General features: G+C 43.4%; 1 protein-coding gene across 1 annotated transcript; it reads left to right on the top strand.

Annotated features, from left to right (window-relative positions):
* The first annotated feature begins 22 nt into the window (after positions 1 to 22).
* On the top strand, positions 23 to 17353 carry TICRR (TOPBP1 interacting checkpoint and replication regulator). The gene is made up of 22 exons (XM_053988415.1): positions 23 to 689; positions 1240 to 1525; positions 2080 to 2321; positions 2584 to 2827; positions 3306 to 3441; positions 4126 to 4268; positions 4987 to 5199; positions 5843 to 5991; positions 6730 to 6824; positions 7182 to 7275; positions 7446 to 7525; positions 7846 to 8082; positions 8508 to 8604; positions 8825 to 8897; positions 9583 to 9723; positions 10229 to 10319; positions 10845 to 10906; positions 11699 to 11851; positions 12577 to 12734; positions 12940 to 15232; positions 16471 to 16575; positions 16920 to 17353. The coding sequence occupies exons 1-22, from the start codon at positions 42 to 44 to the stop codon at positions 17036 to 17038; spliced, it is 5859 nt and encodes a 1952-aa protein (XP_053844390.1). The 5' UTR covers positions 23 to 41; the 3' UTR covers positions 17039 to 17353.
* The last annotated feature ends 148 nt before the right edge of the window (positions 17354 to 17501 follow it).

The raw sequence follows: 17501 nt of genomic DNA, 5'->3' as shown, positions 1-17501 counted from the left end.
GCCGGGCGGGCGATGGCGGCGGTGGCGTGAGGGGCCGCGCCATGTCGTGCTCGCACAGCGCCGTGTTCCTGCTGGACACCGCCGGCCCCGCGCGCCGCGAGCGGCTCCAGCGCGGCGCCCTCCGCCTCCTCACCCTCCTGGGCTGCCGCTTCGGCCTCTCCCGCCTGCGCTGGGCCTTCCGCTTCTTCGACTCGCTCGGCGGCCGCGGCGGCGCCTCGCGGGGCGGTGGGTTCCGCCCGCCGGGGCCCCGCGCCTGGGAGCGCTTCGAGGAGGAGCTGGCGGAGCGGCTCGGGGCACGGGCCCCCGCCGCCCTGCCCGGCCCCGCGCCGCGCGCTGCCCTCACGCACAGCGGGCTCAAGGAGACGCTGCTCGACTTCCAGTGGGACCGCCCGGAGATCGCGTCCCCCGCCAAGCCGGCCCGCAGGAGCCGCAGGACGGGGCTGGCCGCCCGAGAGCCCCCGGAGGCGCCGCCCGAGGGCTTCGTGAACGCCGTGTTCCTGTTCTCCCCCTGCCCGCACTCGCGGAGGGAGCTCCGGCAGTTCGTGTCGGGGAACGACGCCCCCTCCTCCCCTGGAGAGCCTCCCTCGGCGCAGGAGCTGGCGGAGAAACTCCTGCCCAAGAGCGTGCAGGAGTTGCTTGTGGAACAGAAAATCACCCTGTTCTGGGTGGACACTGCCGACTGGGCTCAGGTAACGGGGCTACACGGCACAGCTTTCAGCTCTGAGCACTAGTGGGACATCTGCCACGCTGCTTTGTGGCAGAAGTAATCTTCGAGTGGTAGGGAACCACGCCAAGGTTCACTCACTGCCACATAATCTTCATCCAGGGACTGAAATCTGGAGTGGAATCATCCACGTGGAGACTGAGCTACATCTGCAGTGGAGCAGCTGTACAGTGTTTATTCATGGGATGTCTTGTGATTTGACTTAGAGGGGTGTTAGAGCTGTTCAGAATTGCAGATAAACAGCCTGATAGTTCAGGTGTCTAGATACCAGATTAAAAAAAAAAGTGTCTTGAAAATATTGCTAGCTTTTAATTCACTGGGAATAGTATTTACTTTGTTAGGTTCCTATGAAGGCTGATAAAGTCCATAAAAACACTGAGAAGGCACCGTGTTTAGGTGCTGTGGGTATGTTTCATATGCCAGCTGTTCTGAAAAAGTGCAATATTTATTTGTTTACATGAAAGCTCTCTCACTGCCAACCTTAACTTGAGACTTCTCTGTTACTTTTATTTCAGCTGATCGAATGCCCGGATCATGGTGGCTACTGGACAATGTTTGAAGTGATTTGTCAGATGGGAGGCACCATTTTGCCAGCTGAAACCTTGGTACACTGTTTGAGTCACCCCAGGGCAGCCGCTGCTCCTGGCTCCCTTGGAGACTCCAGGTTCCCAGAGCCACAGGCTGTGCCTTGGGCCACGCTTCTGCCCCTGGATGGGACTTTGAACTGTTTGTTCTCCAGGCCATCCCTGTATCGATCAGTGTTTCCCCAGCAAGAAGGAACATTGTTTCTCAGCATGCCTGGTAATAAAAAAAAAAGGAAAATATAGATGTGCATGGTAGTAACTGATCTCTCATGCAGGGTCCTTGATGAGCTTCCCTTGTGAATAATGTGTGTAGGAATTACTTCACATATTTGAAAGCCTAGGTGTTTTTCTTTTAAAGTTCTACTTGTGCTCTACTACTTCTGATACGAGGCCTGTGAGCCCATGTTTCTGATTTAACCTCTTCAGTTTGCCATGCTCCTGGAAGTTTGGATGGAGAGCTCTTTGCTGGTCCCACCTTATAGAGGTGTACTCCCTTTTCTCATTCAGTTCTTTGATTTAGCTAAAATAAGAACACAGATTAAAAACCCCTTGCAAAGAAAACAGATCAGCTGTAAAGCAGCATTCATGGGGTCCTTCTTTAGTGGTGCTTCCATGCACTCGGCTCCTTGAGAGCATGGGAAGGAGGTCAGTTCTGCAACACACTTACTGTATAGTCCCTGTTTAATCTTGGAACTCACTTCTTTGACATTGAAGTTGTCTCTTCACCTTGATGGAAAAGGGTTGCTTTCTGACTTTTTTATCTTTGCACAGGAGGGAAGAAGCAGGAAAGCTGTGCCGTGATCCTGGAACCTCTTGCCATGAGCCAAAGACAGCTGCAGTGTCCAGTCAGCATTGTCGTGAAGGGAAGCTTGACAGGTTGGAGCTTGGCACAGGCTGGCCACTTCCTCACAGAGAGCTGGATACTGCAGAGCTCACAGCCTGAGCAGGGAGAGTGTAACAGGTCTCTGTTTCATCAGCTCTTGAGGAGTCTGGTGGCTGAAGGAATGCACATGGTAAATCTTCTTCTTTGCCTTAAACTAATACCTGCTCTGAAATGAATTGTGCCAAAAGGGGTGGCTGTATCATGTTATGAAGACAATAACAGACACTGCACTGCAAATTGCTCATTGGAAACTAAATTCAGAACTTTTTTTTTTTTGAGGTCATGTAACTCTATAACCTGCTTGTAAAGTATCTGTGCTCCTTAGGTCTCTGTATTTCTAGCTAATGTAAACTCTTCTCTTTTCCCCTTTTTTTTTTTCTTTTAAAATGCAGATTGCTGACGTATCTCTGTCTAAAACTTGGTGTCCCTGCACTGCTGTTCTGTCACCTCTTTCTGGGGATGCTGCAATTCTGACTGTGCTTGGTCCTGAGAAGGCTGCTGAAATTCAGGGATGCAGCCTTGAAGGAGCTGTAGTGGAAGATTCTTCCCAAGACTCTGCTACTCACCTGCCAGAGATTGTGAATAGTGTGTTGAGTAAAATTGACATGTCAGTGGAAGATTCTCTGGCTAGTCTGGGTAGGTGTCAGGAAATGCAAAACTTGCCATCTTTTGATCTCTTGATCTGCAGTAAAAAAACCCTAAAGTTAATGATTTTCTCCTTGAGGAGTCTAATTTTTGGGACTTGTTCATTGTGTCATCTGTATCTAAGGCCTTGTGATGTGATACAGAAGGAAATCTGTATGGGGGTAGCTTTCTGTTTGATTGACAGTGTTAGTTTCCATTAGCTTGCAGATAAAACAGAGCTACATGTGCCTGAGGACATGCATTTAGAAGGAGGCTTCCTGAAATGTGTCACATGGGCCATCCCTGGCCAGTAAAGCCTGTGGGTGGGACTGCAGCAAGGAGACTGCTTTTACATGAGTGTTCTGTGTTAGAGTGAATCTTCTCATTGTCTCTCCAGGATCAAAGCTCTGTCTTTGAGCTTCTGTGAAGGCTGGGACCTTCTGCCACTTAGTTCAGCTTTTCTCATCTTTGTGTATGTGTGTCTGTACAGGAGAAGAAACTCCAGTGCCAGAGTGGGTCCAACGGGAACTGTCCCATACGGGGGGCTGGCATCCTTCAGTGCTGGAAGCGTGGTATCCTGCATCCAATGCTTGTGGAGCAAGCTCAGATCTGATGGAGTCATTCAGGTATTTTTCTGAATGTCTCTGAGCAATAATCAAGGATTTCTGCTCCCTATTAAGGGAGTATGGCTGTAGTGTTGCTTAGAGTTCTAGAATTCTGCTGCTTTTGTTTCTGTACTCAGTTTACTGGTGGCTTGTCTCTTGGTGGGGTATATAGAAAAAAGAAACTGGGAACAGGATGTTTGGGTATCAGTTTGCATGGATTAAAATCTTGGTAGTTTCAGGAGTCACTTAAAATGACCTTAAGCTACTTGGGAAATTACAAATTTCAGCTTTTATGGGATGGTAAGATCCAGTGCAAGTACTGAAGATGTGGTTGTGTTCTCACAACCACAGTTGGTGTTTATTCGGAATGAATAAGCTTGCTTTCTTCAAAGAGCTTGCTGAGTGAAACAAAAGAGCCTAATGCAGGGTAGTTTAGAAAGTACAAAGCTGCTAATTTAGTTTTGTGGTATAGGTCTGTGCCATATCCATTGCACATTAATATAATGCTTGTTTCCAGTATTTTAAGAGGGTTTGGATTTTCTGCATCTCCTAAGTGTGTGGGGAACAGGTGCTGGAAGAGTTACTAGTGTGTGCTACTAGCACTATATTGCTGCAGACTGGAATCTAGAAAAAGCCTTGTTTCTGTGCACAGGAAGGAAGGGATATGCCTCCTTTTCTTGATAACTGTATCGTTCTTTCATACAGGCTCCTGCAGGTTCCTTGTGCTAACAAGAAGGATGGTGCAGACCAATCTGATGTGGAACTCTCAGAAAGTCTGTCTGAGCTGTACCAGAGAAAATTCAGTGAAACCTCTGCTGCAGCTGGACCAGGAAATAACAAAAAAAGACGTATGTATAGTTTGGAGTTATATGTGCTTGTTGTCAATAAAAGATGGTGCATGAACTCCAGAGATCTGTACTCTTAAGTAGTACCATGCTTTAGATTTTTTTTTTTTTTTTATTTAGGGACAGTCTCATTTGCTTATTAGTATTAGGTTAGTCCTAGTTATTACAATAACCCAAGTTATTGTAATTCAGGAGTGTGCAGTGAGTGACAAAGCTGCTAAAAGCAGCATGCAGAGCTCTGCAGTTTAATTAGCTGTTGAAACAGGGACTGCTTCAACTCTACTAATAAATATTACAGCCTCTCAATTTTGTTCTAATTAGAAAAATAAAACACTTTTTTTTTGTAGAACAGTTTAATCATTGCATTTCTCTGCACTAACTACAGTTGACTTTACCTTGGCTTCATGTATTTGCAAGTCCCTATGTCAGCTGTTTCTATTTCTGTGACATAAGATTGCTGCCTGTATATATAACTTCTGTTTAAACCTATATAAATTCTTATGCAGAGCAATATGCAGCTGGCTTTTTATTTGGAGAAGTAGCTGCCTGCTACACTGCCTATATGTTGATTTCACAAAGAAATACTAACATTTTTGGCCATGTTTTCCTCTAGGAGGTTACTAAGGTCACAGTAATCCAGAATTTAGTGTTGTTCTCTACCTTGGATGGAGTTCCTGCCCCAGTGTGCCTGATGGTAGAACTCTGTCTTGTGGCATTGCAGGTGGGGTTCCCCGAACTCCAGTCAGGCAGAAGATGAAGACCATGCCCAGATCCCTGCAGATGCTCAATGTAGCAAGACTGAATGTAAAAGCTCAGAAGTTTCAACCTGATGCTGTGCCACCAGCAGGGAATGAGAAGGTTCCACAGAAGCTTTCAGCAAAAAGATTGGATGAAAAGGTGGAAGGAAAGGCAAAAGCACTTAAAATATCAATCGGTGTGTGTTATCTTTCTGTCTTGATACATCCATATGAACTCTTGATATCTTGATGTAGGAGTCATAGAGGATTTTTATGGAAGGGAGAGCAAAGGATAATAATGGAGTATTCAGTACCAAGGAGCAAATCAGCATTTCAGTTTCTATATTTTCAGCATGGCAAAGGGTAGACATTTTTCCTATCCTTCTGCCATTTGGTTTCTGATTCTTTACAAACTGGTGTTACAGCTGCTTCTGGGGTTAGTTTCTTGCCTTGTATCCATCTGAAAAAAGCAATAGGGATTTACTTTTTAATTTTTTTTAACCAAAAGAAATAGAGGGAAGCACTCATCAAGGTATAACTGGAAATGTAGTCCTAGTTATTAATTAGGCAGAAATAAAGGGCATTTCTTGACTGCTTCAGTAGTCTGAAAGTTTGCTGATCTTAAGCAAACTTTGTTGATTGTAGGACTGATGTACCCTATAATATGTCATGGTCCTGGACCTGGGACAGTCTCTGTTAGTGTGCTGTGGTCTGGATGCATCACTGCTGGAGGAAATATTTATTATTACCTCCTCTGTTCCCTGCTTCAGCTGGGGTGAGTATTTTATCAGGGAGGTGTGGTGAACATGCATTTAGTTAATGGAGACCATTTCCTTGCAGACTTCCAAACAGAGGAGGAGCTGCAGTCCCACTTGACTGCAAGCTACCAGAAGGCTGTTGCTGAGGGAATTCCCTCATCTGTGTGTGCCCAGAATATGATCATGGCCATTAAAAGGTTCTTGAAAATACAAGATGCCAAAGAGAAAGAGGTAGGTGAGAGCATGTGGGCAGGGTTGTTACTGATCTGGAAGTTAGAATTTTTACTATTTTGTGCTACCTTTTCTTCATGTTCCCTGAAGTTTTATGTGGAGGTGCACCATGGTCACTGACTGCTTCTGTCTGTGAGGACTGAATAGTGAAAAACTGGATGCTTGTAAAAAATGTAGCAAAATCCAGTTCAGTTATCAGTTTACAACTTTGCTAAATGTTGCAAGACGTCTTTTCTTTACATTGACCTCCTTACAAATTCTGATTTCAATGACAGTATTAAAAAAAAATACATTCTTGCAAACTGTATTTTAAAGAAGGTACATCTTTTGTTTTTGCATTATGTGGCAAATCTAGGCCTGGCTTTGTCAGGTAAGAGAAATTGTTTCAAGCTATTTCTTACAATCTTTAGCACTATTTATAGGCTTACAATAATCTTAAACCAAAACTGGTAAACCTGTGATTAATTTAACAAAAGCACTGTGAGAAACAAATCCAGAGTGGGTCCAGAGGGAAGAAGGCCTGAAGCTGCGAGCAAGAGTCCTCTGTGATTTCAAGGTCTAAGTTGTTTTATGTTGTAACTCTGCTACTGAAAGGAAAAGTAATTCCTTTCCTTGAAAGGAAAGGAAAAAACTGTACTTCCAAAAGAATAGGTTGGGGTGGTAACTGGGGGACAAGGGAGGAACCTGCCTGCAGGTAGGGAACAGTTTTGAAGTTCTTCTGTCATTATGTGTCTGCAGGTGGCCTGTGTGGGAAGAGTCAGAAACCATCTCCTGAAGACCAGCAAAATGCTCAGACAACAGCATGGCTCACAGAAGGAGACCAAAGTCAGAGAGTACGAGACACTGTATTTACTTCAGCTTCTGAGATACTGTGGAGTTGGTTAGCAGTTTTTAATGGTGGCTTTTTTGTACAACTGGAAAAGTATTTACATGGGGCGAATATTTCAAGAGTAATCTCTGGTTGCAGTAAAACCATTCCATTAAATGCAAATATACCCGTGCTGTGTGATAAGCACTGCAGCCTATATCTGGAGTGAGGTATCTCCCTTGCCACCCAAATGAAATGCTAACTGAATACTGCTGTCAAAAGGAACCACTTCCCTTCCCATTGCTTTTTTGAGCACACCTTTTGCAGTAAATCTGCTGTTTCCAGTAGAAAAAGAGGTGGTGGGTAATTACTTGTTTTCTAGGTGCCGACTTCAGGTATTTTTGCGCCTTGAGTTGTGCCTTCAGTGCCCTTCGCTGCAAAGCAATGCTGAGGAAATGGAGCAGCTGTTAGAAGAGGCAAGTAAAGTATAAACAGGTTTTGTTTCTGCATGGCACTAGAAATGTGGACTTGGAACCTGCTTTTCCTTTGATTTTACACTAACACTTTATATTTCTATATTACTAAAATATCTGGTGTTGCAGCTGTCACACCTTAATCCATTTTGCCACCTGACCTTCTCTTCCAGGTGACAGATATGCTGCGCATTTTATGTCTGACTGAAGACCCAGCCTATCTTACAAAGTTTCTAGAGGAGATATTAGAATTGTAAGTTATTTGGCATGACTTATGTATTGCTGGGAACTGTGGTTTGGGTTGGATGTTGTCTGTGAGTAGAGAACAATCAACAGTTTTGATTTACTTTGTAATTCTCAGAAATTTAGATGTGTTCTCTTTATTATGCTTATATTTTGGCTAAAGAAAAGTAGCTGATAAGCAAGTAAACTAATTTAAAATCTCAGTTGATACTCAGTTTGTTGTTTTTAAATTGACATGTGAGAACAAGGATTTAGTTCACACCTTGGGTTTGAAATAACCTAAGTTTTGAGGAGAGGTGTATTTCATGTGTGTTCTCTCTGGTGTTCCAGGTACATGAATTCTATACCGAAGACCCTTGGAGATATTTACTATGGTCTGGGTACACAAATACCTCCGAAGCTGGCATCTGTTCTGCCTTCAGACTTCTTCAGTGATGACTCGATGACTCTGGATAGCAAATCTCCAGGCCTTCCTCCCTCTTTATCATCTGTCTTAACTCCCAGTGCTGTTTGCACTGAGAGTGATCAGCTGGAGGAGCTGCGCACCCGATCTGCCAAAAAGAGAAGGTAGTAATTCCAAACAGGAGGCAGCTTTTTGTTGACTATAAAAAATACAGTCTTGATTCTGTATTTTTATCTTATGCAAAAGTAGATTTCAGGAGCATCTTCCATGAGAGGAAAAGCATGCTATGCTGTGCAGTAGCTGACCTATATTGTTAAAGTTAAAAGTAATTTACTGGAGATCTCTGTGTTGGGGATTCTGTGTTCATATTAGCAAATTGTGAATTAATTCCAATACCAACCTCAGGAATAGCTTTTTATATTGCAAATTATATCCCAGTGTTGTAGTTAGTGAGGTATCAATGTAGTTTGCAATTTGAATTTAGGTAAACATATCCTATCTCTCGAGTCACACCTAAGTTTAATTGTCAGTAGGTTGATAACTGTGCTGTTGATCTTATTTTAACTTAAATTTTTTGTGTTTTCTGAAGGAATAATGTGTTAGCCAGACACAGGAGCATGACAGAAGCACCACAGAACTTGCGTCAAATTGAGATTCCCAAGGTGGCCAAGAACCCCATCAGAAAGGTAAAACCCTTCCAGAAGGATTGTCTGAGAGTTGTGATGCTTGACTGCAAAAACTCTTGCTCTGTATTCCCTTAGTAAGTGTGCCATGTATCAGCTGTACAGAGGTCACATTGTTTCAAGGGAAAAATTGAAATAATGTGTGGTTCAGAGCATGTAGTTAATATTCATACTTGAACATAACATTGCACTGCTGCTGACGCTGATTTCTTATTTGTTTCAGGAGAACTTGCATTCTTACCTTGCCACTGAGAAGTCCCAGCAGATGCCTTTGTTGCAGAAAGAGGCAGTGCAAGGTATATTGACTTCTGGCTTGTTCGTGGAAAGGTGCATCTTCAGCACATGTTGTCCCTGTAAATTTTACTGAGCTGTGATGAAATTATGCTGAGGCATGCTGGAAATCTGAAGGAAGTTTTGCTGAGTTGTGCAAAAACTTTGAGGGGAAAAAAAAATGTGGTATTCTGTGTTCTCATACACAGAAAACTTAAATTTCATGTCCTCAAAAGAAAACCTTGACTCTTGAAATTATTTCCAACTTCTCTTTCCTGAAAATAAAATGGGGACAACAATGAACTATATATGAAAATAGGATATATCCCCACAAATACTTCATAAAAATAAATCTCACATGTGTTCTCTGAACCAAGATGTACTTTGGTGGAGATTTTGTAGTGCACCTAATGTTCCATATGGGAGACTGTGTTTTCTGCTATGGCATCTGCTTGTAGCTTATTGCTGGAATAATGCAAATAATATAAATTGAGAAGAGAAGGCTAGAATGGATTTAGAGGAGGACATGTTCCAGTAGCAGAAAAAACAACTTTTCAAAGCTTTTTAGCCTCTAAAAAGTTGTCTTTCCATGCTGGTATATTGTTCTATCCCTAGTGGCTTGACAAAATTATCTTTGTATTTTTTTCCTTTCTTTTTTTTCTTCCGTTTTTCCTTGTAATCTGATCTTTTCTTGCTTTTCTTTTCTCACAGAGGTTACAAAGGTAAGGAGGAATCTCTTCAATGAAGAGATACTTTCACCATCAAAAAGGTCACTGAAAAAGATGCTTAGAAGCCAGTCAGTATCTGCTGTGGAAGGCCTAAAATACAAATGCACCAGTGAGGGCAACAAAGGTAAGATATGACTTGCACATGTAGGATTGTTGTGGAAGAGCTTTTGCTAAAATTCCTAGTTTTGCATTCTCAATTCTATGAAACAATTATGATCTGTTTTTAATAACGGATTAAAGGAGGTGATTGCTGTGGTGTTTGGAGGGTGAATAATGATGGTATTAAAACTGAAACCTATTTTTACTGAACTCTTTACATCTCATAAAGAAAATTAAAGTTAAAAATGCTTGGTTAAAAAAGGATCTGTGAAATAAAGATGAATAATGAAAGTTATCTCAGTAGGTTAACAATGTCTGACATGGTACAATATTGAGGGAGTGGGAGGGAGGTGTAGACACTGGACTGAAATAATGATAACTTGTGAGTCCTGGGAGACAGCACAGTGGTTCTATATTGACTTAAAAATGACTTGTCATTCTTAAGCTGAAGCCTGTACAAAACTCTATTTATTTATTTGTTCCAAGTGCTTTATAATTGTGTGATGTTACAGCTCTTGCATGATTTTTAGATCATCGCAAGTTATTGACCAAGAGAGTTGCAGAAACACCACTACACAAGCAGGTGTCCAGGAGACTCCTACACAAGCAGATCAAAGGCCGGTGAGTTCTTTCTGAATTTCTTCAGTAACTACTGGCTGTCTAATTAATGGATGCCTAATTAATGGCTATGAGCAGAATTACCAGGTATTGTTACAGTCAAATAAAATTTTCACTTAAGGCGGTAAGAGAACCAGTGGAGGCTAAATGTCATTGCTTATGTGGGGGGAAATACTGCTTGCTTCGTCATGTAAGTCAGGCTGCTTTAATTCCTGCAGCTAATGTCTGATTAGGTTCAGTTGCTGATTCAAGGGCTTATGAAGAAAAGGCTCCTGCTGTATTTTGTGGGCTCCAGGCTGAACCGTAGCATTTTCTTTCATGTAGAACTGTTACCTGTACATCTAGGGAGTGACCCGTATTCAATTACATGTCAATAGGAGGCAAAGTGCTTACTGGTTGCTCACTTAGAGTAGCCCACAAAGCAATACTTTGGTGTAGAATAGAGCACTGCTTCTCAGTCTCTCTGGCAAGTTCTGTTCCTGTAATGTGCTCAGTATGCTAAACCCAAAATGTCTGTTGTTTCTCAAGGTCTTCTGATCCAGGTTGTGACACTGGTGTTGTAGAAGAATCTCCAGAGAAGGCCATATATGGTAAGCACTGATTTTTCATTAAAGGTGATTTGGCTGTGTCGTAGCTTGTAAGACGAGTGTGCTTTGATTTGGCTAATTCATTAGAAATCAGTCCAAAAGTGTTGTACTGTTCTGTTCTGACAGAACCACTTGCTGCTCCCTGCTTTAACAGCTCTGTACAGTTTAAGTTAAGGAAGAGAGGTAGATAGTAAGTCTTTTAAATGAAATAACATGAAGGACGTGAAGGGTGAACAAGAGTCTGAGCTGCTGTAATTACTGTCAAACCAGCGCATGCTTATTTTTAATGTAATTTCACCATGTTGTGCTGTGACCCTGCTCTGATTTCTGCTGTAACAGACAGCCACCTGGCTCTGGGGAGTGTCTCTTATGTTGGCTACTGCTGTTCCTTTTCCCCAGAAGGGAAGAAAAAAACCAGCATGTCTGGACAAGAAGGAAAATGAAATTGCTAGCAAAAAAGGGACAAGACCATTAACCCATCTTTTAACTTGGATGTAACTTGCATTGAACATGGCTTTTCTAGCATTCCTTTCCATGTAATTGCTAAAGAGGAATGAGAATAATAATGAGTTAGAGGAGGGGCATCATACTTTAGGAGATTTGTATGCGTAAATATTCCAAATCCTCAAGAAAACTGAACCTTTGCTTCACCTGCTTGCCTTCCTGGATGAGATAGGCATCTGTAGAGAAGTTTCTTCTGAGAGTATGTTCCTTGCAGTTGTGACCTGTTCCTGATGATGTGCCTATTGCTGAGGGGGAAAGAAGGCTCAGTCTCCAATGTCTTTGCCTTTTCAGAAGCAGGTTTGAGAAGAAGCCCACGCATCAAACAGCTGTCTTTGAATAGGACTTGCTCTGGTGCTTTCTGTTCCACTACACAGCCCAGCTCAAATTCACAGCACCTCCACCAGGGACAAGAAAAGGAGAGCTGTAGACGGCAGGATGTAGAAGGTACGGAGTGGCATTTGAGCAGACTGATACTGCTGATCTGAAAAGCTGGCATGGATAGCTCTGAGTTTGATTTGATTTGGCTCTACAAGAGGCTGTAAGAAGCTAAGAGCTGTCATGTAATATCTTCAGTAGACAGAAATTCATCCTCAGTAATTATTTTTTAATTGGTAATCTGAATTTTGAGGATGGTACGGCAGCTATTTCTATGATGAATTCACTGCCAACTTAACAAACCAGTCAGGCCCATCTAACAGAATACCACTGATTGTCAGTCTGCATTCCTTAAAAGCAGTGGAATCCTTGTAAAATATGGGACAGAAATCCTATAGCTTACTCTGTGGCAGCATAAAGCAATGACTGATGGGATCTTCTTTGCAGGCTTTCTCAGTAGGATTATCAGCTAAAAATGGTGACACTTAGTTCTTTATATTCTACTTATTAGAATCCTTAGTCATGAACCAGAACTATCTAAAGCTACAAGCTATAAATAGAATAAGAGGCTGAGGTATTTTATACCTTTTTTTACCATTGGAGCACTCTTTCTAAAGATGGTTATTAATTTCATAATGGGAAATAATAATTCTGGTGAAGCTTTAACTCTTGGTTAGAAAAGAACATGCCAGGGATATGAGCTTTTTACACTACTTTTCCACACATCTGACGCGATTCAGACAATTGTGGCGCATTACTTTGTGTTAGTTAAATTGTACTGTTCCATTCTATAGGCCTTAACCAGCATTCAGAGAGCGCCCCCGTCCAGACTCCCAAGAGGTTTTTCTTCGGTGCAGTCATTGACATGTGTAGTCCTACAGGGAAGCATTCACCTGGAAGGAGGAGAACAAGAAAAGATTCCTTACACTTAGAGGAGCTTACCTCATGTCAGGTAGAAACAGTTACCTACCTCCATTTCTCTTTCTTCCCATCCTTGTTTTCTCCTCTGTTCATCAGCATCTTAAATTTAGTGTTTGTTAAGTCTCATTCAATGGGTTTTTTGTTTCAAATCTTGGGAAGTAAATATGAAGATGGATAGGTAATACTCCTGGAGTAGAACAAGCATGATTCTTTAATTTATTATTTTTCCCCTGCAGACTCCTAGAAAAACACCTCATAAATTTGCTCAGAAGCCACTAAATTCTGCCAGTAATCTCCCAAGGAGATCGCCTCGCTTTGTCCACAGGACACCACAAAAGCTGGAGAAGACACCTGGCAAAAGTCCAGCAGCTAAGCAGAATGTAGCTAAATGTTTGGGAAAGTGCTTTTCTGATCTTGCACAAAGGCTCAAGTCTCCATCTGCGCTAACTGACAGCAGGAGGGTTCACTTACTGCAAGTAACTGCTGAGGACTGTTGTGCAGCTCTAACACTTTCCCCTCCTTGCAAAGAGCCTGGCTGGCAAACGCCAAAATGTGAAGGGTTCACAGAGCTTAATGCCTCTGTATTACCTCCAACAGATTCAAATCCAACTGCCTCTCCCCCCTCTGCCACCCAAGAAAGGTGTTTTACAGAACTTCAGACTCCAAGATGTTCCTTGAGATACCTCTCAAAATTAGCATCTCAAGTCAGTGCTCGGAGGCAAATCCTCACAAAGGAAATTCAGGTGCAGTCAGATCAGTTATCTCAAGCACCTAAAAGGACACCTAGGAAACTTGAAGATTCAGGTTCAAAGTTATGTACCAGCCCACTGAATACTGAAATACCTCAACTTGCTGTGAGGCCAGAGCCTCTCTGCAATTCTCCACTCTGTGAAAGTTCCACAAACACTGTGACAAGCTGCTCTGCTTCCCACACGCAGGCTGAGGAGTCTGACTGGGAACCTGCTGCATCTAAACCATCTTATCAAAAGACTCCAGGTATTACTGGCACTTCACTGAGGTCCGTGCTTCACACACTCAAGCAGGCCAAACGTGAACCAGGTTCTAGAGGAGAGAGCCTCACATGTGCAACACTTACAGAAAATGAGGACAGTCATCATGGTAGTGGTGGTAACTGTTCTGTGGAAAGCCTTCAGCTTCATCAGTCCCAAGTTACTGAAAATACTTCTGTATTGGAGAAAAATAAACAGATGGATAGAGTGTGTCAAAAGTCTCCTTCAAGAGAGGACGTGGAAAACTTGGAAAACCATTTGTCTCCAAAGCATTTTGCTGGAGGGCAGGAGCATGCACAGAATGCTGAGAGAGACTGTGAGCCATCAGTTAAGGGGGAGAACTGCAGTGCAAACACCTGCGAGTCCTTCCTAAGCGATGTGCAAACAGTCAGTGATGACTTGGAAGCAAGAACTCTGCTGAGGGAAGAATCTATGAGACTGAAGCCTCCAAGTCTCAAGAGGCGCTCCAGATTTGCCCTGAATACTTCGCCTCCTATGCAGAAGTCTCCTCCTGCCTATTCCTTACGCTGCACTGCAGACAGGAGGCAGCGGGAGGCTGCGGCTCGCATGGGAGAGCCTCAGTTTGCAGCCAAGTTCTCGACTCCTGAAAGTCGTGGCAAACTTCCCTCTGTCAGCCCACCGACCTACGAAGTGGAAATTGAAATGCAAGCTTCAGGCCTGCCCAAGCTTCGCATTAAGAAAATTGGCTCTTGCTCATCCTTGGAAGTTCAACCTGAAGCAAGTGCCAGCAAACCCAGGGGAGGAGAAAGCCCCTTCAGTGAATTTGCTATGACCTGGTGCAGCAAGCACCCAGGAAAACTAGCAGCTGCCTGTGTTTCCCCATCCTGCTGCCGTTCTTTCCATAGTACACCTGGGAAAGGTGCAGGACAAACCTACATATGCCAGTCCTACACCCCAACAAGCTGTGCCTCTACTGTCACCTCCCCGTTCCCAGTGGAAGCAGGAGTTCTCCGGACACCTTCTCCAAAGCAGAAGGGGAAGACTACTCCTGATGCCATCAATGACTGGCCTCGGAGGAAGCGAGCAGCAGGCAGCACCGCTAGTGTGAGCTGTGGTCAGAGCGAGAGGAATGCCGATGATCGGACACGGGCGTCAGCAGGCATAGAGAGAACGATGAGGATCTCAGAACACTGCAGCAGCAAAGTGACAAATACTCTTGGGGAATTTGAACTGGAAGGGATTTGCAGGCTCCAGGATCAGGCATCTCCTAGTGACTCTGAATCGAGGGCTGATGAGGATTCTGCCATGGGAACTTTTGGCTTGAAATCTCAGAAGCGGGTCTTTACTTACCTGTCACCAGACAAGGAGGAGAAACACAGTGCCAAGAGATCGTGTCCTGATAGGGGCAGCTTGGATCTCACTGGCTTTTCCACAGATGAAGGCAACAGAAGTAAATCAAGGACAGACTCTCTACTTCCTGAAAAACCAGGAGCATGTGCCCTCAAAACACTGGAGCAGCAGGGTTGTCTAGGGGATGATGATGTCTTCCTTTTGTCAGGTAATTAAATGGCATGAAAGACACTCCATTGAAATTCAGATGTGGTTAAAAATGAGGGTTAGACTAAATAAAACAAGAATAAAACAAGAACACAGTTATTTCCCATGTAATTATCTGAGGGAGAGTGAGGTGAAAGGGGATTGACTTGTAGATGACATGGAAGATAATTATGTGTAGAGGCAGACTGGATATGAGTAGTATTAATGATGGAAGAGAGATCAGAGAAATATGAAAGAGCAGAAAGCTGGAGGAACTAAAAGGGAACTTTGAAAACTTGAGGAGAGAGGATCACAGTTGCGACCAGCTGGTGACTTGTTCAGGTTTGTGTTGATGCCACTGCCTGTTTCTGCCCAGCATTCAGCTCCGAAGTCAACAAGCCAAAAATCTTAAGTGTAAAGCTTGGCTGTTTAACTGCTTCAGACTGGAGTCTTGGTGGGGTCCTGTGGATGTTGGTGTTTATTGCTGCTCCAGCTTTCTCTGTCTGTGCTGGTGGGCCACTTGAAAGTGCTACCAGAAATTATTCCCTTGCTAGCAATAATGTATCAGGAGGTGTATAGGTTTAAGCTGCCTCTCTGCTTTTGCTGTGGGTACAGACAATTCAGCCAACCTTGGTGAAACAGGCTGTTCAGCTCTGTAAACAAGGCCTTGTGAATTTCAAATACTTAATCCAGTATTGTTGTATAAATTACAGGGGGCTGTGGCAGGTGTTGTTCTGTAGTCATTGCACTAAGTTTGGTGTGTGTTTTCTCTTGCGAGGAAAGATTTGTATACAGAGGTACTGTCTTACTCAACATCATCACAGAAAAAGGGCCAAATCTTGAATCAACATTAATCTGTATTCAGGACATGACATAATAGCAATGCTTAGCCTTAAGATGGTCCCATAAGAGACTTTCTGTACCTTGTGTTTGTATTTTTATATCATTGTGGTTGTAGCAGTTTTCTTCCAGGAAATGTGAATTACCTGTGTTTAATACAAGTGAAGTGATTTTCTGCTAAACCAGCTAAGAAAACTAAATGTGCTAAGAGCGAATCCAGACTGCCATTTACCTTTCTCAAATGCTAAAACACCACTGTTTTAGTGGTCTGAGACTGTGACAGCCTAGAATTTATTTCAGATAAACTCTAAGTATCACTTACACTCATGTCGTTTTTGAGGTGGCATAAAGGCTGTGTGTGAGACTTATCATTTGAGTTGTTGAGTGGTTTTGCTGCAGTATCTCATTGTGCTTCTCCAGGCTCCACTCCACCCTTGAAGAGTGGACTTTCTGCCAGCAGCCTTCGAGCCCTGACCCAGTCTCCACTGCTGTCCCCACCGCCGGCTCAGAGGAAGCGTGTTCAAGGTAAGCACAGGAGAGGAAAGGCTGGGCTCGAGCACGCTGGCTGTGCTCTCTGCTTGCCTGCAGCTAGTGAGAACAACATCATTCTGTGCTGGGGGTTGGGGTCTGAACAGAAAATCTGTACCTGCCACTGCTGTGTTCAGTGTCTTGATCTCACATGCTTACAAGAAACTTGGCATGAACTGGGAAGTTTGGAAGGAGAGAAGAATAGCTGCAGAATGAAGAGAGTAGCTACATGGGAACTGCAACTTCCAGTTCTTGTTGTCTTCACTTGGTATTTGGCTTCTTGGAATCACCAGTGAATTCTGGTAAACTGTGGCTTTCATGTATTCTTTCTGTTTTTGTAGAAGAGGAATCTGATGCTGTCCAAATTACTGCCAACCAGGAGCTGTCTCCATTCCACATCATGATTTCCAGGAAGCGTCGCCTTAGCAGGACTTACTCACGGAAAAAGCTGCTCAGCTGAAGTTTAGAGCCAGGCCAGCATGGGAAACTGTATTATTCCAGCTGTACAACACACCTTCTAACAAAGACTGGTATTTGGTGCTAGACTGGAGCTGCCTTGTGTTGGTAGGACACTGGATGCAAGCACATGGCAGTAGAAATAAGGACCACTCTAAAAATGTATGGTGTCTTCCATCCATTCAAAGCCTAGCTTGGTCTTTTTGCTAGTGGAACCTTAGAGTGAGTTCTGAATTGAAGGTCCAATTCTCCCAGGTCAAGAGAGAGAATTGTCAGTTTTCTACAGCTTTCTTGTAAAATAAACTGATAGGAATTTTCATTGTGTCCTTTAATCCAGAATTGGTATTTGACTTGAGGAATGTGGGCTGCAGGAAGGAGGATGCTGGAGGCGAATGGGTACAGAACAAGCTGCGTGCTCCTGCTGTGTCTTGTCCTGATACTAAATGGATCCCTCTGTTAATTGCTTC

The sequence above is a fragment of the Vidua macroura genome, chromosome 12 (genome assembly GCF_024509145.1).
Source record: "Vidua macroura isolate BioBank_ID:100142 chromosome 12, ASM2450914v1, whole genome shotgun sequence".
Taxonomy (NCBI): Eukaryota; Metazoa; Chordata; class Aves; order Passeriformes; family Viduidae; genus Vidua; species Vidua macroura.
The sequence above is the reverse complement of the archived record's forward strand: the minus strand, read 5'-3'. Positions and strand labels throughout refer to the sequence as shown.

Bases quoted from the DNA above. Each gene is read 5' to 3' on its own strand.
- TICRR (XM_053988415.1), top strand. From the start codon at position 42: ATGTCGTGCTCGCACAGCGCCGTGTTCCTGCTGGACACCGCCGGCCCC. The intron at 5,200-5,842 runs GTGTGTGTTATC...ATTTCCTTGCAG, and splicing joins AGCACTTAAAATATCAATCG to ACTTCCAAACAGAGGAGGAG. The intron at 8,083-8,507 runs GTAGTAATTCCA...TGTTTTCTGAAG, and splicing joins CGATCTGCCAAAAAGAGAAG to GAATAATGTGTTAGCCAGAC.